The sequence below is a fragment of the Macrobrachium nipponense genome, chromosome 10 (assembly GCF_015104395.2).
Source record: "Macrobrachium nipponense isolate FS-2020 chromosome 10, ASM1510439v2, whole genome shotgun sequence".
NCBI classification, from domain to species: Eukaryota; Metazoa; Arthropoda; class Malacostraca; order Decapoda; family Palaemonidae; genus Macrobrachium; species Macrobrachium nipponense.
The window spans coordinates 41,589,452-41,612,200 of NC_087204.1; the positions used below are offsets into that span (position 1 = coordinate 41,589,452).

At 36.8% G+C, this 22,749-nt stretch overlaps 1 protein-coding gene across 4 annotated transcripts in view; it reads right to left on the reverse strand.

Annotated features, from left to right (window-relative positions):
• Window positions 1-1,033: 1,033 nt before the first annotated feature.
• The window catches only part of LOC135223585 (uncharacterized), a 26,444-nt gene continuing 4,728 nt past the window's right edge, over window positions 1,034-22,749 (reverse strand). For 2 of the 4 annotated variants that reach the window (XM_064262126.1, XM_064262127.1), the window contains exons 2-4: window positions 10,182-10,394; window positions 9,667-9,804; window positions 1,034-2,683 (exon numbers count right to left, since the gene is read on the reverse strand). In XM_064262126.1, the coding sequence (XP_064118196.1) occupies window positions 2,495-2,683; window positions 9,667-9,804; window positions 10,182-10,394 (540 nt within the window). In that variant the 3' untranslated portion in view covers window positions 1,034-2,494. Of the gene's footprint in view, window positions 2,684-9,666; window positions 9,805-10,181; window positions 10,395-14,573; window positions 14,597-22,749 lie in introns of those variants that run through there. The other 2 variants (XM_064262128.1, XM_064262129.1) reach the window with 2 other exon arrangements.

Sequence of the window (22,749 nt, forward strand, 5' to 3'; positions counted from 1 at the left end):
TGTCTTTTTTGTTACTGGCATTTGTGGGACTGCTGGAGCAGATCTTTGTCATTACGTATTGCTTTAAAAAGATTTTATCTGTCTACAGACAATCCTCCTGGATATTGTTGAACTTCTGGTACAGAGACTAGTGTTTTTTCTGTCATGAATCTTTCTAAACCTCTCAACACACTTCAAAGGTAGCTTTTTCAGTGCTAGCCTTGCATCATGGAGGACTATAAGTGTTACTGTTTACTAGTTCATTGAAACTTTAAGTACACTTAAACTTCTGGTTGGGAAATTTTCAAGTTGCTATGTTTGATTTCTCTTAGTCCAACTCTTTTAAAAGTAGAAAGTTGCACAGACTACATGGCAGTCTTAAGAGTGCAGAACAGCTCCTTTCCCTATGTTAGCTTTCAAAGAGGATGGGAATGAGAAATAATCTCCTTTGTGGGCTCTAAGAGGGACCTTAGGACTTCCCTTCACAGGATAAGCCCTATATCAAAGGTTGAAGCACTTTTCAAGACTCAATTTAACAGCAAGATGAACTGCTTGAAAATTGAGTGTGTGTTTACATAACTGGTGTGAGGGGAGTCATTTCAAATAAAATAAACTTCATTGGAATACACCCTTGCCAAGGTTAGTGCTTATTAGGTCTTCAGTTGGAAATCTATGCTTTAAGTAGGTTAATACTATTTCAATTAATTTTCACGTTAAAATTTTATGATAGTCAATCACTCTCCCAAAGTTGAGTTGTGCCGTTCCAAGGTGGTGATATTAAAAACATACAGATTCAGACATACAATAAGCAATATAGTACAGCAAAAAAAGTTATGCGGTTCCCAGGCAACATGTCAGTATTCGTAATAATACAGATTCACAATTGCAACAAACCGTGTTAGTAAACATTTTGGAATTGTGGAAAATGTTTTAAAATATAAACATGGTTAATGGAGGCAAATATCACAGGGCTGAGAGATGTTTGGAATGTGAATGTACCTACCCAGTAGAAATTGGTGGACTTTAATTCTGTAAGGTTAGAAATACAAAAATATTCCAAGTAATATTTAATCACAGCATAAATGCACCTTCTTCACAGGACCAGATTATAGGTAATGTAGTAACATTGGTTGGATTTCAGGATAAGACCTCACAAAAAGGTAATAAAAGGCACATCTTACTCTAGGGGGAGAAAATGCTTGAACAGCATGGAATCGGTTACTTATTACTTCTTTAGAACCAAAGCCGACAAGAAAAAAAATTGCTAACACATTCAGGAACACCATAACCAACCACCTAAAAGTAAGTAGTTTGCATCAAAATCACCCATTTCAGTGTTAAAATTTTGACTGATCTTGCTTTAAATTGCTGGGAATACAATATTCACACAAGTAATATAAATACTGTACAATTTTATGCATTACATAATTTTGATCTTACATTAAAGATCAATTAAAATTGGCTAAAATAAAAATTTTCTCTAGTTGGTAAATGTGTGTTAAAATGCCTGTAAATTATTAATGCAAATAGCTGCTTTAAAATAATAATCTTTTAAATTTTCCATATGGCTTATTTTTTTAATATATCCCTTTATCACACCCACCAGAGACCTCTAATTATGCAAATCTGCTGTCCCGAACACTGTATGAGAAATTCTACCGAGGTTATTAGCAGCTAGCAAAACAAAAGAGTAACCCCTCTTACATTAAATTTTTTACGTTGACTGCAAAAGTATCAACAATTAAAGTATTACCGCCATAAAAGGAATAGTTATTAAAAACGATAATTACTATGTGCAATTAAAAGTTGAATTTACACATAATGCATTTAACTCAAAAGCTGTGCATATATTTATAAACCATGAATGAAATTTACCTAAAAATGCACTGTATTAATTAATATACTGAGTTGATACTTTATGTAAAAGTTTTAAATCTCTAATAAAAGCATCATTTAGCACTGAAGATATCAACAGTTAGTACTACTCAACACATTTAGCACTGATATAATTTATTCAATAGCACAGTGTGCATATTTAGAGAAAATTGAGAGTATTTTTCAAAACCAAGAATATGAAAAACACTACTAAATCAGTCAGGTCACAATTTCTCTAATGATAATCCGACTAAATCAGTCAGGTCACAACTTATCTAATGATAATCCACTAAGTTTCATGATCTTCAGTTTACCATCATGATGCCAATTTCTCAAAAAACTAGTTACGGTAAATCATGGTTTCACTAAAATGCACATGGAATTAAAGATAAATCAACTAAATTTAAAAGTAATAAACATTAAGCACCACACACCTTGCATAAACAGTAGGAGTATACTGTATTCTGTAATTAGTGCACAGCAGGTGAGACATAACAAGTAAAGTATATCACCTTTTGTCAAAAGTTGATTGCAGTTACCATTATATATCAGTAATGTCCATTAACTTTGTTACATCAATGATGGGTACTAAACAGTAAATGCAATGAAGTAATACTGGAGTTGTTTCAAGAAGGACTGTTTAAAATCCACCAATGCCTAGTTGGGGAAAGTTAGGGAACCGAAGTGGATTGAAGCCATTAGGGAATGGGAAATTTCTCTGGTTGAAAATGGCTTGATGTTGTCGAAAAATGTCTTCCTGAAGCTGTTGATGTTGTCTTTGAAGCTGCTCTTGCAATTGCTGGTGTTCAGCTTGAATCTGTGAAGAGACCTGTGTTATTTTATCAGGATAGCATTTTACATAGCTGTGATAGCAAAATATAGAATACACTTTTTAAGGTTTATTCAAAAGTTCTTGCCTTGCCCAGGAAGCATACAACTAAAATGTGACTGCAAATGGAAACCATTTCTTTAACTCCAATTACTTTCTACAGCAGGTGCAAGCAATTTCACATGATCGACATATGTGTGTGTGTGTGTGATGCCATTATTAAATATTGTAGGGAATTCATTAAGACAAAGATAACATATTTCTGGAGAACTCCCCTTCCTATTCTGCTATCAAGAAAGGGAAGTGGTGGATTACAGTGGAGATGGAGGTAGCACAGAATATGTCCCGAGTCTGAATGTACAGAATCTTAATCACTGACAAACAGTTAACCAAAAACCACAGGCTATCATTGTTCAAGGACAAACATCTTAAAGTGGGTACTCCTACGAATAATGACACTTTGGAAGAAGCTTAATTCTCACTTTACCAAAGAAAGGCAACAAACTTAGAGACAGATAAGCAACTTCAAACCTCAATCAATGATTTAAAACAAATATTGGAAACATGGTTTTCCACCTTGAAAACTATTAAAGCAAGAAGTATCTCTCACTAAACTGAACTTTGTGAACTGGGAATTTGAAGATAATGATATTAAATGGGAACATCATGCATCAGTACAGATACATTTGAAAGAAAAAAGGCATTTGATGAAGTTGTGCACGGGCATGTATTGCTCCAGAACAATATCCCTGAATGTATAGTGCAGATGATGATAGGTGGCTGAAACAACAAATTTTGGCTTTAAATTCGTGCCTCATTTCCCTGAACCATGAAATGTTGGACTTTATCAATAAGGAACAAGAACGAAACTAATAAGTAAAATCATGAATGTCTGAACTGAAAATTATCAGAAAACTAAAAAATGACTTGTTGGCAATGCTGAACAACAACCCAATTTCCTTGTCCTAATGAGGATTATTCTATGCCACCTTTGATTTTGTATCCTACAGCTTCAGGTGGTTTATGCTCGAGTAGTTAGTTGCACCAGTTTCTCCAACCATCAGTGTCTTAGATGGCCAATCCTTTCTTGGTGCCCATATCTCTCCTTGTTTTAATAACCTAAACTACTGGACAGAAACCCCACATGGTGAATACCACATTTGCAAGGTCAGATGCAGAATTAAGTTCACTGGTGCCTCAATGTCCTCAATACATATCTTTGCCTTTTTTGAGCGGTTCCTGCCTTATGAGTAATTTGTGGTCAGCCATGCTCTCTTTGTCTCCTTCCTGCAGAGTCCAGAAAAGTCAGGGTATTCTGGAACTTCTTTTTGCCTTGGTTGTTAAGACTACAGTGGGCCCCCCGTATTCGCGTTCTCCGGATTTGCGGATTTCTCTCGGGAACATTTCCCCAAATTATTCACGGAAAATTCACGCATTTGCGGTATTTTTCTATGAGAAATATCCCCAAATTCGTGGGTTTTTTTTATCAATTTCATGATAAAATGTACTTTTTGTGATAAAACTATTGAAAAAACCAAGTATGAAAATTTTTAGTGGTTTTTCTTGAGTTTTAACTAACAAAATAGGCTGTTTTTAGCAATTTTATAGGGGTTCCAAACATTCGCGGGTTCTAATTATTCACGGGGGGGTCTGGTAGGCATCCCCTGCGAATACGGGGGACCACTGTAACGCCTCTGCAGGTACCACTAAGCTCTCCAATCGGTATGCTTCCTTTTCTTGGATGTCTCAAACCAAGTTAGGGGTTCAGAGAGCTGATCTGCTGCTTTGTTTAATACTATTTTGCTGGTATAGTGGTTAGTGTCATGGCATGCCACTCAGGTGTAACAAGTTTGCGTCTCCTTCAGGGCAATGAAAAATAGCTGGCTCTGTATCATGATCAGTCACTGCTGCAGTGTGGGGTTTGTGGTGGGAGATTGAAACCAACATTTTTTTGGAAGCTTGAATTTCAACCCAATGGCCCGTGTGTGCTTGTTCCATGTTAGTAGGTTTCATCAAATGAAATAACATTAATTATACAGTTATTCCCTGAAATCTCAGGCAATCTGCTTCGTGGCTCAGACCATGACTGTAATACTTCATGGCTCATCCAGCCACAACACTTGCACTTTCACTAATCAGCTGGTTAAGGTAGTTGCTTGTAAATTTTCAAGCCGTTGATTGTCACCAGACCTCGTACCTTATATACTTCCTGGTCTCAGCTAGAGCAGCCCCCTTGTTTGCAGGACTCATCATAGATGTCAAGTGTTTATTCCAGTCAATGGTTTCTCATGGATGCATTTCATTTCCCCAAGTTTCATTCTCACCCTCAGTCACTGCTTCCTTAGGTGAAGATTTTTGGTTTATCTGTGATGAGTGATGTTTTTTCGGGAAATGGGTGAGTCACTGTCATCATTCCCAAACTGGGCAGGATTTGTGGCTTTAAATGAAATGGAACATGAGGTTTAGGCTTGAAGCCAAGCACTGGAATCCAATAGATTATTCAGCAATATAATGAATTTGGTTGAGATGAATATTTATGGAGATGAATTTATAAATTAAACACATGAAAAAAAGGTGATTTTTAAAACTATGGTAAAAATTGATATCCCCCATAATTATAACTTTGCATTTTGAGTGTGCAAACAAGAATAAAAATATACGGTATATATACATACCATACACACACACACATATAAATATGTATATGTATATTTTTCATTAAAATGGTTAATGTCTCTGAGGAATCCAACAATGTTATTAACAGCTACATGTGGACCAAGCAGTTCTGCTATATCCCCACCCACTAACCCATGTCTGCAGCGCAGCAGAATACCTATGGCAATGTAATATAATGTGTTCCACAGTAAGAGGAGAGTCACACTGCATATAGACTGGTGCAGTTACCCCCACTAGAAGGAACCAGTGGGTAAATTGAGTATGGCCAATGTTCAAGACTTTGTCTGATCTTCCTGTGCTTTTTATTGTTGGTCAGAAGGGGAGACGACCAACATGCTTGCCATTTACTTTTGATACATAAGCGAATAGTCCATTTCATGTCGGTAGCAGAAATATGGTGGAAGAGAATGCCATCTTTATTAAGGACATCTCGCTTCATGGTCAGCAAGTTTGTTACCAGCCATACCTACATGGGCAGGGACCCAACAAAAATGGACTAATTTAAATTTGGAAGCAAGCCTAAACAACCGTTCTTGAATAGTATATTAAATAATTGGATGTTTAGGGTTATATTGCTTAATGGCCATGAGTGCACAATAAAAATCTGAGTATATGGTGATGATATTACCCTGTAGAGCAGAAACAATCTCAAGAGAATTGGCTAATGCAGTTAATTCAGCAGTAAAAATAGTCATTACTAGAAAGTCTGCCCAATATGAGCTAATACCATGAACAAGAGCACAACCAACACCACTTGATGTCTTTGATCCATCAGTGAATAGTGTAATAGAACCCAAATGTATTTGGTCATGATCAAGAAAACGAGCCTTCACTTCTTGAACATTAACCGATTTTTTAACCACACCTTTTTGACAGACTAATGTTTCTGGGTCAACCAAGGAGGCAACTTAGAGCAACGTATTGCCTGAATTTTTGGGTCTTTAATAGACACACTGTCAACTGCAGTATTAAACTTACATGAAAAGGCTTGGATGCTCTAGCATTTGCAAACTGCTGTGGATCGTTTTGGTTAAGAATAGATGCAGCAAGGTTTTCTGGGAAACCTCTTAATTAGAACATACACCACAGTCCCAGTTCCTCCCAACGTAAGTCTAGAGCATTGTTTCTTAAACTTTCTTTATTAAAATTAATCATGTAGCAGACCCCTTATTATGATAATTTCCCTCTTGGGTTTAAAAGTGTTTTCAGGGTATAATATACAGTAGTACTACTAAAATTGCTACCGAATTATTTATTAATGGATATCTTCAACATATATGTTTACATTTTACTTACAATAACTTTCACAACATTATAAATTTTGCTATTTTGCACACAAATTTTAATTAACAGCAATGATTCCTCCACACATCTCAAACTGTACTTAATGCAAGGAATGGTATAGTTTTTGCCAATTCATTACTCTAGGAATATCTGGCTCCAATCTGCTGAGCTTCAGTCACATATCAGGTTTGACATTGATTCAGTTGCGCTTCTTAGTTTTTAGATCAACCAGTGTAGAAAATCCAGTTTTGCAATTACATGTTGGGAACAGCATCAAGTGCCTCAAAGCAATTGCTGCAAGTCCAGGGTACCTTGGCTGGACTTGAGCCTAAAAATCAGACAAACCTCTTTCCATGAATGGAGTCTTAAGTGCCCATTTATTGTAATCTCAACAAGATTATCAACCTCCTTTAATGATAGGTTGATAATGATCTTTTCTACCTCTTCTTTATCTGTAACAAATGTATTTCTAATCCACTCAAAGCTTGGGTCTGGTTCTTCAAAATATTTTCCCAACTTTGAGGGAAGGCCTTGCAGATGGGCTTTGAAAGCTTGTGTTGTTTCACCATCTACCTCTTCTTTGGCAGTAAGAAGGAAGTCTGCTAAGGAAGAAAAGACTCAAAATCTTTGTGGTCAAGACGGCCACACCACTTATCAGTGCAGTTTTTGTTTGTTTAATTATTTATTCCATATCATAATCACTTTAGTACTTTAGTTGTCTGTTAAATTTCCTGTTCTTCATTTCATTCCTTTCTAAATTCATAACGATCCTGCTTTCCTTCATTCCTTCTTCTTTCCTTCTCAGCTTCATTCCCTCAAGTCCGATGGTCCCATCCATCTTTATTTCATTCTTATTCATTCATTAATTATTTGAGAGAGAGAGAGAGAGAGTGCGGTTTCTCATGGCCAGAAAGTGACCTGACACTCCTGATGCTCCCTAGTCCCACCCGCTAGCCCCATTGTTGCCTAATCATAAATACCACTGCTTCTACAAAGTTGTTAAATTGCACCCATCCTAATCTGACGAGTGCCATTTCAGAAGTGAAGAGGATTTGTTGGTACAAATATAGGAATTTAGGATGTTTTGGCCACAAATGTTTTTGAGCCACATTTTGACCTAAAATTTTTCTGATAACAGTCAAATTATCCTGCGGACTGGGGGTCTGCGGACCACACTTTGAGAAACGAGTCATATACGTAACAGTAAAAGTGACCTCTTACCAGCACCCGAGTTAAAACCTGCATGTCACTGATGGGAGGATTGGCTTCTCCCAAGGAAACGCAATCTCTTCCTTTACCCTCGGGTTTTTAGCTAAGGAAGAGAACCCAGTTAACCGTTGGCCTCATTCGTTTACCATTAAGAACCTAATGGCAATATTGGGCCCACAAGAAAAATTTCTCTGTTGTGCGAGAGCATTAAGATATTATTTACAAAGGGCTGAGAAAATCCATGGACCTTCAAGTAACCTGTGTTGCTAAGTTAAAAATCCTTCTTGACCCCCTTTCTAAGAGTGTTGGAATTTTTTCTAAGGCATTTTTTCTAAGAGGCCTTATCTCGGAATCGCATTCCTATATTGGAGAACGTCTTGCCTTCCAATAAAGTAAAAACTCAAAAAGTCAGAGTGGTCACCACCTCATTAGCTTTTAATAACTTATCGTTCTCTTCCATTCTTCAATTGACACATTGAGGTGCAAGTTGATCTGAAGTGGAAACGGTGTATGTAAATTTCAGTATCCTGTGTCTCTTGTCAGTGGCTGGCACGGTTTGGGGGAAGAAGTGTAGGAAGCATCCTTTCCACCCTTTTTTCTCTCCGACTTGGCACAGGGTGTTGAGTCTTGGGGGAGCCTTGGGTACGTACCATGTACCTGGAGTACTTACCAGTTTTTGTAGTGGATATGATGGTTTTTTATTATATGGTGAAGGTGAGTGTTGTTTGTCTGGTTGTTTTATTGAGGTATTGCGCCCAGGACTGGGGCAACTATTGATGCTTTGCTAACCATTAGAAATGTCCTTTGCTGTAAAGCTTCCACTAAAGTAGTAGGCGCTCCACGGCTATACCACCATGCCACTACAGGTTAAGATGAGCACCAACCAGACATTCTACCTGCATGGACATAAGGGAACAAACTGGAGCTCTTTGCTAAGATGTTCCTCTCTTACCATGAAAGTGGGTGGGGCGGGGATAGTCACCAACCCACAGCAAAAGTAGCACAATACTAAGTTTCAAAATTTAAGCTGTCATGGGAGTTGAAACTATAGTATGTAATTACTTGGTAAGTATATATAAAACTTTATTTTATCATAAAAACACCATTTTTCATTATTAAAACAAGTTATCTCTGTTTTCAAACTGCTTTCAGTTTGGGTCAAATCACAATAATCTGACATTCATACATAACTAACAACCACCCTATATTACATGTATCTTCTGAATAAACAATACAAAATTGAAACACACGTATCTGATGAATGGGTACCCTTGGGGGTGCCTATAAATGTAATGATATTGCCTTATCTGGAAGAAACCTCAATCACAGACAGGAAATAATTCTTGTCATTTTATTTAGTTACATTAATTAAAGACTTTAGGCATTCATAAATTTTACTCTAATTTGAGTGAAAACATTACTATCATACAGTATTTACTTTCTTTTGGCAACATCCATCAAATGATATATGCATTGAAAATATCATAACATATATTGTACTTAATAGTGCAAATTAAATTATTACACCAGATAAGAAGCCTACTCCTGTATCCTTGAGATTATTAACAGTCAGGAAAAGTTTATAATTTACTGTTATGTTGAATTGTGTGCGGTAGAAGTTGGATCAATTTTACAAATCTTGTGTGACAGAAGCTGGGTCTATTTTCATAAATAAAATTCTTAAAAGTTGTCATTTGTCAGCAATCATGCATTTACAGTAAAAGCCAAATGATTCTCTCTCTCTCTCTCTCTCTCTCTCTCTCTCTCTCTCTCTCTCTCTCTCTCTCTCTCTCTCTCTCTCACTTGATACTTACTGCATTATAGTTTTGTTGAGCTACCAATTGTGCAGCAGCTACTGCTTCCCTACACTGCCGTAGCTCCACCAAAGGTTCAACTTGCGCATTGTTGGCATCTGCATTTATTTTACCATCAGGATATTCTTCAAACTTGATCTGGAATTGCATTAAAATTTACAGTGGATTATAGTTTTCACAATACTTCCACTATCTTTCAAAGAATGACTGAGAATATGGTAATCCTTCCCTAAACAATAAAGTTAGCTATAATTGTATGACAAATTTGAAGATGCTGTATATCTTAATGTTTCTTAAGGGAAAAGACCAGTTCCAAAATTTTCATATTGTACCGACTCGGCCTTATTCTTGATGGAACTTAAATTTGATATCTTATTTTAAATTACCTAATCGGACTGAATATTATAGGTAAAATAACAGAATAAGCATAAGAAGAAAAATGCCAAAAAAAGCATCCAGAATGTTGTAGTTCTACCTAACTGCCATATACCTTAAAGACCAACCATTCGCCTTACTTTTATGGAATGGCCTCTGGGATTTATGTAGGCACATTCGCCTGTAGTGATGCCATTGGGGCCAGTGCTGACGCTCTGTGCTGCACCTGACTGGCAACCACCTGCATCACTGGACGAGCATATTGTTTGGGCCACTGCTACTTGTGCTCCGCTGACCTCCAAGAGGCAACATGCCACGGCCAACAAAACCAACATCATCCTCTGTTCAGTCATCTGTAAATATATAAAAATATTAATGTTTTAAAATCAAGCGCTTCACACTTGAGTACTGTTGTTTCTTCATGAACGCAGATCCCTGTAAACAGTGAATTGTGTAGCTAACACAGGTTGACAAATGTAATCTGTAATATTCAAAAGCATTTTTTTGCGACATTTAGGAGCAAAAAAAAAAAAACTGAACATGCATTTCTAAACACTTGCAAGTACAATGCTTCTAAGAAAACTTAGTTATTAACTACATCACTGTTACAGAGATTCAGATTAATATTTTTTAATGCGATTCAGAAAACTTACTCTGAAATCTTACTTTTTCAGTACTGAGCGTTATTTGGCCAAACCTCAGCTGGACGGGTTCTATACAACAACCAACACGTAAAAAGAAAGTGAAGGTTTAAGTACGTTACTTTGAAACTTTCCCGAAAATTCCTTAATTCCTAAAAGTTATACGGCATTCCCAGTCTGATAATGCTTCTTTGAGGAGACCCATTTCTCTTTCCTTCTTACAGTTGCGACTTGTAAGGCAACAAGTATTGAAGACATTTATTCTATTTCGGCAAATTCCTGACAGTTCAGAAAAAAATTGCTAAAATATACCCCGCCAACTAACCATACAGTATGTACACCTTCGGTATTCCTAAATGTTCGCACCTATAAACTGAGATATGAATGTTATATGGACATCAGTAGTACAAATTTCGGATGGTAAAACCTCCTTCACCCACACCAAACAAATTCCAAACTATAACTTCGGCAGTTGTGGATATTAAGTTATAAAAATTATTTACTTTAATCTCAACGTCTGAGTACTAATGCTAGTCATCTCTCTAATGTGTTACATTTATGTCAATGTTTGTGTAATAATGCTAATGATCACTACTAAACCGTCTGTAATGATCTTGCAAATACAGTGCGGAAATATAACTCTTTAGGTGTGGTTGTACTTACCGACACTACAACAACTAACAAAAATATCATAATAAAATAAATGAGTAGCGGCTGTTGCGCCAGTCTCCAACAAGGGAAAATGTTAATGACACTTTTGACAAGCAAATCTGAATTAGCCAAGAACCACTGCCTCCCCCCCCCCCCCCCAACCCGCGCCCAGGCTCCCATATGGAAGAAAAGTCATACTGGGACCTGATCACCTAGTCCAAAAGCACTTTTAATAAACAATAATTTGTTTTAAGAAATCTAAGGGCTAAATAAACATTTAACGAACCCTCATGAAACATAGTCGTACCGTTATCTTATTTTTATTAGATGATGCAAACACATGATGCTTAATCGTTTGCTGCACCAAAACAGATACAACATTGTTGAAATCTAACGATTATCTACCATGAAATGCCCACAAATTAGGCCACATAAACGACAAACCTGAAAGTATACAGCAAACAGAAAAATGTTTAGAAGAGACTCATGATAATTTATGACTACAAAAGGGCATAAAATATAGATTCCTGGGGAAATCCGGGCGATTATAGATCATTGTTGCAACAACACTGCCGAACTGGTATAAGAATTGTTTTGCAAATGAAAAACTTTACGTAGAATAAGGCATTGCATACCATATACACCCAAAGGGAGAAAATTATTAAACCATAATTGGGCGCGATGAGCAAAGCTGGATGGAATCCACTGGGCGGAAACCGAAATTAAACACAGGATGCAGATAAAAACAACCCGGAAATCAAACTGCGCAAGCAATTCTTTCATCCTCATTTCTTTGTGCGTGTTAGAAGTGAATAAACTCAACATGAAATGATTCAAGGAAAAACAAAAATAATTATCAGAACCACAAATAGATTCGTCATACATCAGTAAAGATTATTCCGATGTGATAATGCCCGGAAGCTCTCTCTCTCTCTCTCTCTCTCTCTCTCTCTCTCTCTCTCTCTCTCTCTCTCTCTCTCTCTCTCTCTCTCTCTCTTTTTGAAATTCAAACACGAAATCAAATATGCTGACCGGGGGCCAATGAAAGGCAGAAATTGTTTACTAACAAAAAATCAAAGACTATAAAACCTCACATTTATCTGCGAGAACGCAGGCAATAACGATGCTCTGAGCTAATTTTCCAGGTTCCTATAATTAAGCAACGCAAAGACAAAGAAGGTCCTACTGCAATGCGAATGGGAAAAGTATATAAATGTGACACACCACTGGAAGTTCAACGTCATTTGGACTGTACATCTACATAAAATTCCGAAGAACCACAAATGAGTATATTCTATCGTTACTTCTGCAATAATGTGTAATATTCCTTGGATGAGACAAAGGGGGAAAACTGTTTCATTTCAGCACGGAATCGCGGTGGAACCTGAGAATCAAGAGAAGAAACGGTAAACAATTTGCCCTCTACCTTTGAAAGGTTTCATAAAGCCTATAAGAATGGGTCAGGCAAACTAAGGCCTTATCTGCTTTTTCTTGATAAGGAAAAGATAAATCCCAAAGAGGCATTTTAGCTTGTTCCAAGATCCTGATCTTGGATTGCCCTATGTACCTGAAAGACCGAAGGTTGTAAAGGTCAGTGAAAATGAACCGGGGTAAAGATTCCCAAGGTTTCCCGGTGGATGGAAAGAATCGAACCAGAACCGTTCCACCACATAATGACACATTTCCACTTAGTGAACGATTCAACACCCCTGGGAACAAATACAGAAGCATAGCTTATGTCAACTGCAACCACGGTGTGTCATGACATCCCAACAAATACGAAGTCAGTCACAGAAGTCAAAGAATACAAATAAAATATTCAATGAGCTCGCAACACCCAGGTTACATATTTAACATTGTTGCAATGACTAGAAAGACGAGTCAAGAGATGTTTGAGATGACTTTAGAGAAAAGATATTCAGGAACTCTTTATGCCATAAAAAACAGACAAACTGACTAACCCGTGAGGGCCAGAGGGACCTCCAAAAATTAAACGAGGGATCTAAACTAAACTGAATGGAGAAGTCCTTGGGAGTAGGGTGTCCAGACCTGCCAAAAAACTGAAACTGGGAGAGGCTCGTCAAAATCAAGCAGCGGCACAACTTAAGAGCAAAAAATAGGTTGCAATGCACTGCAGCCTTCTCATGGGAAGATAGGTTATCTATGACTTAGCAAAGTTAATGAAAATATAGTTAGAAGAATATACCACAATTAGAATGAGGCGATAAATCAACCATAAAAATAATAACAAGACTGGTCGGAGACCGCTAACCTCCGCCAAAGCTGGGCAATCCACACCTACAAAAAGTCTCTTCTCCCTAAAAACAAGCTCCAAATGTATAAGAAGTCTGTCCCGTGTAGTTCAAAACTTATGACGAACATTAAATTCCTTTATGACTTTTGACTTTTAAATATGAGTCTGAAATTACTTACTTCACTCAATGCATCAACATGATTAGCGGATTATGCAGCCTAATAGAGTTTCGAACTCATATACCTCAACAGATCTTGATCAGGGTTAAATTCTTACAAGACCTGTGGGTGGACTGTGACCAACTCTGCCCACTGACACCATTAATGACTTATTCATGGCAAATATAAAGTCTTACTCAATTACTGTACAGTTCAGAAGTTATTACTTAAGTTAAATCTTCACTTGATCTCCGACTTCTTACTGTAACCTTCGCCTCAGTCTGCACTCTGACACCATTTGTGAATCATACATGCCAAACTTGAAGCTTCTATTTAATAGTTCAAAAATGACTGGCGGGGTCAAATCCTACTGACCGTTGGCCATTAAGTGAGCTTTATTTACGAAGCAGATTATAACACTATTTCATATAGATCGAAAGTTATGACTCGTTTTAAAATCCCAAATGACCTTTGATCCCCTGAAAGGTCAAAAGATACATTACCGTCTCTCCAAAAGTGCGTCACAAGGCCCACTCTGGTTAAATTTTCTTAAAAACCACCAAAACCCAAAACAACCACTTGCTTATTTGTAACAATCCAGACTATGCTAATAATTGATGATCCCATTATCTATACTGTGCAAAAAGGTGTTAAAATCGTGACTTCACGAAGATGAGGCGTGACAGGTGTGCAAATTACTTACAAACACTACTGATGAAATTTGTGCGTTAAGTCACAGAGGAGCCGTAAAGCTTTGGAAGATGTTGCATCAGAGAGAGAGAAAGACACAGTTATATCTACATAAAATTAGGCAACAAAAGTTCTTACCGAGACGTAGAACAACAACTGTTAAAATATCTCTTGAGATTTAGAGTAAAAGCGACAGTAATTGTCCAATATCTTCAGAGATATAATTATTCGTGACTTAGAAAAAAATCTAAACTCGGTAGTCCCATCATTCGGCCAAGCTTGTCGATAAGGTGTCATTTACTTAAAGCTTTCACTGTAGAGACCCAAGTTTATACAATGATGCAATTAATGCGGCTCTGAAACATTAAGCAAATAAGGTGCCAATCAATAGCAGGTGCAGTTATCAAGTCTTGCTGCATACAAACATTTTCTACAGAATAATTTATTTTGTAGTTGAAATACCTTACAATTATCGTTTATTATATATTACAATACTTAATATATATAATTATATATATATAATATTATTATTATATATATATATCACAATATATATGATATATATTAATATATCATATATTATATATATAATATATATATATATATTATATATATATATATATAAATAATATATTATATATATATATGATATATATATATATATATAATATATATATATATGTATATATATATATATATATATATATATAATATATATATATATATATATTATATATATATATATAGGGACAGAGACAGACAGACAGACATATAGCGATAATTTAATTAACGGTATTTAAACAAGAAGAATTATAAGCATACACGCTAAATATCACATGTTGGTACGACTGAATACCGGTTTCCGCTCCCAGGATAAAACTCGTGATATACACTCGATCCGTTATAACACGAAAACGCCTTATTTTCCCCAAATGTATGAGTAAATCGTGATTACAAAAACCTTCAAGAATAATCTGGTTGTGTTGCCATGCCATACGTATGCAAGGAGAGACATAAGAGAAAAGGAACTGTGGACACGCAATATAACAATACTGGGGCGGAGGGAGTGAGGTGGGAAGGGAACTGCTAGCGCGTAGGATGTGACTCTGGAAACATCTTCAAGTAGTAGATCTGGATTCAAGCGGATGCATCAAGTCTGGAGAGCATGGAATGGGGAGATACGCAGTTCAAATGAATACATAAGAAAAATGCTTACTACTCGAGGCAGATGGAGAAAAAGAATCGCAAAGGCATAGGTAATAACGAGCTTAGTAAGGCTTTACATAGAACGCTACATTGCCTGTTATATAACACTTCTGCCAAGAGCAAGCGTTAAATGAAAAAAGATTACCGATAGTACTCTAATGTAGATCTAAATAAAATTACCATCTTCTTAATCCCTGATCACATCGCTATTAGGTAACTTATCTGCGCTGATAGGTCGGTCATTTATAACGTCTTTTTACGCTGCGACTTTTATTCTTCAAATTTTCTCCTGCTCCATTAGCATGTCGCAAATATTTATAATTAAGTGTTAATCAAATATTTACAATCTACTTATTAGTGAGTAAATAATTACAAGAGATGTCCTCTATCAATGAACTGCAAATACGAGCTTGCGTCTATGCATTGCGTAGGAGCAAAGATGAGCCCTGGCTAATGCTGTAGTATGCAGAGGCTGGCCCCTGATAGCATTGGTAGCAGCAATGGCTGGAAACAATTGCAGCGTGCTGCATTAGTGCATCTGCATCTAGAGTACTAGTAACAGCCTTCACTATTATGTTTTTAAACGATTACAACTGCATGCATGGTGGTTTTTTTTTTTTACGTACAGATATGAAAGTCCTAGTCGAGAAATGTCCCAAGGACTAAACTTTCATCCTTAATTAAGTTTGGCATAAGTAAAAATATCTGTCACTAGCTCTAATATCAGAAGGAAAAAATGCGACAGTGCAAAGAATGACTATAAGAGCAAACTGCCAATTAGCTTGCTCCCCTTGGGCAGGGGTTTTTCTCGAGCGCGCAGGCGCACGGAGACCCAGCTTCTTGTCCTCCGGGTCGTGTAACACCTACCGATCTACGAAGTTTTCGTCCTCGTCAACCCCGAGCAGTATTTCGCAACGCTTGCGAGACCAAAACATAGATAAACGATCAAAAGTAGGCTGTATTATACAAAATATTCCACTGTTAAAGACTGATTTGATATGATTTATACAGATTTTTGGCATTATGCCAAGCACTGGGGCAACTAAGGCCATTCAACGCCGAAACGGAAATTGACAGTAAACGGTTTGAAAGGTGTTACAGGAAAAAAACCTCGCAGTTTCACTATGAAGCAATTGTTAGGAAAGGGTGGACAGTAGATGGAAGAAAGAGAATATGAACGGAGGTACGGTATTGTTAAGACTGGGCATCACAACGACTACACTGAAGTTTAAGGATATCAATCCATTCATATATTGAGTCGGAAGTAGCCAGGATACCCAAGGGTGAACAACTTCGGCAAAAATAATAGCTTTCTCGTAATGGAATGTACCAATTGAGGAAATTAGGCTATAGGTCCTACACGAATAATAAGATTCGTAAATATTTTGTGTATCTAAAGCAGTAAAGTTACGCACGTATCGATCAAAATGCAGAGCTCGTTATATATCCTTTATCAACTTGTCCATTAATTTTACGTTTTAACCTGTTTTCTTCATTTCATTTTACTTAAAAGTTTTGACCTAATTTTATTAATTTTGAAGTTTCAGAGCATATTACCTTTACTCGAAACAATAACCTCTGACTTGATGATTTTCAATACCACCGCCCTTACATCATCAGGTCTCCAGATACAATCTGTCTTTTTTTTCCCGACAAATTTTCAGTCTTTATGATTCTTGAATAAACTCTAGTTCTGAATTACGTGAAATATTCTGAAAAATGACGAGGACTGAGATTTCACATACGCCTAAAACCACTGCAAATATATGGCCCTGACTTCAGCGCAGTTCTAGCAAAACTATATGGGGATGATATTGCATTATATACTCTTGGACCAGAAGATAAAGTAAATCATCTGTATAAAATTAGTAAAATTACTACCATAAAATATTTTTGCAATTGGATGGAGACTTGTATACCTTTATAGAAAAAAATAGCCAACTTAATAACTCATAAATCCTCACTACCCTTCACTATCCCATTACCACAGCAACCTTGAAAATTTCCCTGCATAAATTATTTCATCATCCAGATTTTTACTCTCCATTTATGCAGCAACATATCTAAACATCAGAGAAGCTATTGCGATGGTTAGTTTATTTAATGAAATAACAATAGGAACTCACAATTTCAATTTCAGACAGACTGGAAGTGACCTTATGTCATGTGACCCCTTCAGGAAGGCGACGCGAGTTGATGGCAATCCTAATCTGACGATAGTCTTGATTGTGCGCAAACCGGCAGCACCACAAAAGGCAAAGGAATAACCGACCAAGGTTGAATATGAATTCAATTCGCTTAATTAGAGAGACACTTCGAACTTTGATACATAAGCCACACTGGTCATATGATTGCCATTCGACAACGCTTCCATTATCATCAAGAGCAAGGAGCGATTTCCAGCATAATTCCAGCATTCAGAACAGAGACCATGGAGGGTTGATAAGTCGTCCAGGTAAAAAATCGCAACGAGCGCCCTTTCGCCCGCCGTGTATTAATATTGAATAAATAGGCTAACTGCAATAAAATCAATTTTACAAGATCTCGTGTTTAATAGACAAAAACCTCCTGTGAAATTATTTGCGCCCTAAGTATCGTCTTAATTCCATCCCCATAATTTTGAACCTCCATCAAATTATCAAGCTTTAAAAACATTAACCTGGTGGGCACATGGTCGGACACTCAGAGGGCCGGAATAAGACAGGTCAAGTATGTACCAGATGCTCCAGGACGGTAAACTGGGGACAAAGAAGAATCTCTTTGATATTCAAGCACCACTGAATCATACCAAGATCCGGGTATTCCAGGACCTTGGATTATAAGCTACCATCCGCAGAACACAGACGAATCACACGCGCCCCCAACAAGTGATGAAGAATAAGGTACCTTATACAAACACAATTCCATTACATCTGATGGGAACAAAATCTTGTTTGACTATGTCTACCATGTACAGAATGACAAATGGACTCTGAAATCATATGGATGTATATGATTAAGAAAGCATATGTATCCACGTAAAAAAAAAAATCAAATGGTTATTCCAAATCCACTTGGTTTTCTACAGCGTTTTACAACTTAGTAGTTATCCATTTTTAGTTTTCTATCAAAGAAAACTATTGTGCCGGCTGTCTGTCTGTCCCCACTTTATTCTAGCCTCCCTCAAATTTATTTAGAAAAAAAATACTGAGGCTAGAGGGCCGCAAATTGGTATTATGATCATCCACCCTCCAATCATCAAACATACTAAATTGCAACTCTGTAGCCACAACAGTTTTTATTTGATTTAAGGTTAAGGTTACTCATGAATCGTGCATCTGGTAGCGCTTTCCGGAGCCATGGGATGCACCCTCACTACCGCATCTGGTGAGCATTGTACAGATAACTCGAATGCGCCGAAGATACTCCGGCGCATATTTTACTGGTTTTATTGTCGAGTTTTTCCATACAGCAGCGTCTTAAGACAGGAAACTGTTTTCGTAAAAGAAAAAAGAATCACAAAATCATAAAAGCAATCTTTAAGTAAATATTATAATCTAACAAGAGAGAGAGAGAGAGAGAGAGAGAGGAGAGAGAGAGAGAGGAGATAGAGAGAGAGAGAGGAGAGAGAGAGAGAGAGAGAGAGAGAGAGAGAGAGAGAGAGAGCAGGAACGCATAAGTCCCTGTGCTAAACATTGCGGTTATCATGTCACCAAATGAACGCTCCAGAACCGGATGCTCTTTAGCCAAGAATGACAGTTTATTCCAAGTTACAGGACTGCTTGTTCAACGTGTAGGCCCTTTAGTAACAGGAATTAATATGCCTATAGCACTAAACGGACCATATACCTGTATGGGCATATTTGCATAACAGTTGCGAACTAATTTCCATATAGATAAAAATGAACGAAAACTGATTTAAATAAAGCGCAGAGCCAAGTGAGAAGTGACGGTGGACTGGTTCTTATAGAGAAATAAATAAAATAAATAAATAAAGATAAATACATAAAAAATAAATGAATAAATAAATAAAAAGATTAAATTGACCTAAACTAGAAGAGCAGCCCTATGAGACATGACAGTTGACTGGTTCCTTATAGAAGACAAATTAATTAATAAAATAATGAATGATTAAAGTAATAAATTAATAACTACTAAATAAAACTCAAAACTGAATAAAGTTTATTAAATACCAACTGGGGCCCCAAGGCGAATTCTATTAAAGAAAATGTCGAATTAATTCAACAAAATTTGCATCAATGAGGGAATATTCAAACCGAGAAAACAATTCGAGAAAAGTTTACCATGACCACCAACATAGTCTAGGAAGGATAATTAAAAACTTTACGGTTACTGGAAGTTTGCAATCAAACGTCATGCCGGTACCTGGGAAATGACCAGAAGGCAGTTGAAATGTTAATTTTCACCTCACTTAATTTCATCCCAATTCTGCGAAACGAAACAAAGGTATTTTAGTCTAGAGAATGTTGTGTTCCGTTATTGGTAAGGTCTTGTGGCTTCCAAAAATTAAAGCCACCAAAGAGTTCAGCGATCGGAGTATGAAGCAATAAAAGCCTTAATAGATGATATTTGTGTCCTATTTAGTGTGGATAACCGTAACTGGTTCAAGAATTACGAAGAACAAATTAGTTTCATTAAGCGCTGTGGGCTTGTTCCATATGAATAGTGTTCATCTTCTGAATATTAATATAATAATAAAAGATGACAATTTCAAAATCACACTTAATAAGAGCACCAACATAAAAATGATTAAATTTATAATTGGTAAAATCAAAGCAATCAATGTAATTACATGCATTATATTTAATGATGCCTAAAAGTACGCAACAGTTTCAAGTTTCTTTTAACCTCAATCGACTTGCAGGCAACTTCCAGTAAAATGTAAATGAATTCAAATTTACGTCTAACCACGGTAATGCTCACTTACTATTTATTTATTCATTTTTATCTCATGCCTTACAATCTCAAATACTTCGCACCTTTTGAAATTTCTTCTCAGTAACGGCAGTAACGGTTTTTTTTTATTTGGGTAGCAGAATATTTTAAAATCCTTTATTCTAATTGGTGGCGGAAGCTCGAATCCACCAGCATAATGAATACATACATTATTATCATCAACATCTACATTGCCGTTTTAATGTATTCTTCACAAATCCGAGTTGAATTTCCGAAATCATCTGGTTTTGCAGAGTCCAATTTGGTGCTGACACTCGCCTCTATGCTATCAAATTCTAATTTAAAACATTACCAGGCTGCCTTGATAAGTATACAGACGTCAAGTCAAGTAGATAAATCCTCAGACTGGAGTGACGTTCTTAATTTAACTTCTGGACCACATTTAGTGACTTCGCTCTCATGAATCCCTTACTTCCTGGAAGATGCAGCTCATCTTCCTCATGCAGTATTGCGCTTTAATGTCTTTAACGGGGTTGCTTTGACAATGGAAAAGCAAGAACGTATGGTGTTCAAGAACAAAAAATATACGAAGACAGACTACTCTGAGTGTTACCGAGCGAAGATGTACTGAAAAAGGGTTCCGGGAAGGCAGAACACTAAAATAAAATTACCAACCTTCTGGGCAGTATCTGAGAAGTATACGACGAAAATTGTAATATTCAGAAAAAAACGAAGAAAATTAAACGGAAAGTATATTAATAATGGAAATCTGATAATGTGAAGATCATACACCGACGTACCATTATGTAATACGACCATTATGTTTGTAGTACATCTGAAGATGGAACTGAATTAAGAATGTTGATACCAATGATAAAGCGGCTGAAACAGTACTTCACTTGCCAACAACATGCGTACATGAAATCGGTAACATGAGCTTCGGACGAAAATGCAGCGTCATTCCTGAGAGCGATGACTGCAGAGCAACACGGTGAAGTTCGATGAAAAAATCATTAAACAAGAAAAAATAGGAGCCAACGTATACTATTAAAGTTCATAAATTTGCGAAAAGAAACTATGAAGGGAAATTAAAACTAATCAAGAAAAATACTTTAGTACTAAAATCCACGGACTCCACAGTGAAATCTACTGAGCAGAAATTGCAATGAACAAAGAAGGGTCACCAGAAATAAACCTGGATGGTGATGATGATTGACATTTTCCACGTTTGTTTCCCGACACCAATTGCCAAAGGTAGTTCTTATGCTTCACTAATTGTACATTCTTAAGGAAAGGTAGTTTGTTTTATACTGTGTTCGCTTATAGTATAAGCACAGGCCCTCTCCCTTAGGCAATCCGTCCCTAAGGGTGGCGAGGTGAGAAAGGCTTTTGATTATGGAATGGACCTAGGAATGTCCAAACAAAAAGACTGATATTATCATTACAATACGAATATCAGTTATTTGAAAACACTCCAACTGCGAATTTTTTATCAATGAAAAGATAAAAACGGTTATATCAAATATCTACGTTCAAGTACAGGCTCTTGGCAAAAAGTATTTCAACGTGAAGACTTGCAAACCAATGTACTCTACAGGTCATATCGAATTCCCAAAGTCTACATGTGCGTACGAAACCCCAAAAAATGAATTATTTAATAGCTTTAAAGTTGGGTATACCTCTCGTTACCTTGAACACTATTACCTGAATTTTCATTCAAATACGTTCTAATCTTCAGCCCACGCATTTTAAATACCGCTTCTCAAACCGGTCAGTTACAACTCTTTATCGATTACATAATTAGCTTCTCCATATGCTTACTGAACTGACAATTTAAAAGAAATAACTTTGCTGTGAAATCAATTACACAATTACAACCAGCACGTAAACGCCGGATGTCAGTGGATGGTATGCGATACCAACAAGAGTTATTAACACTTGACGAAATTAACCTAAACTTAAGATTCTTGTTGTTTGGTGACCTTGTAGCGTCTGCTGTCTTCTTGCAACTTTCGCTTCCCTCGCATCTTGCTTATGACTCATGCCGTCACTTCAAATTAATATTTTTGGACTTGTTTCCTCTGCCGTTCTTGCATGCAGGACAAAACCTTATCAACAGACACGCGTGCAGAAGAGAGTGACAACCCGGCCAGACAAATAGTCTTGGTTGAATTTTAGTTGTTTCCCAACGTACGGCCATATTTCTCGAGTA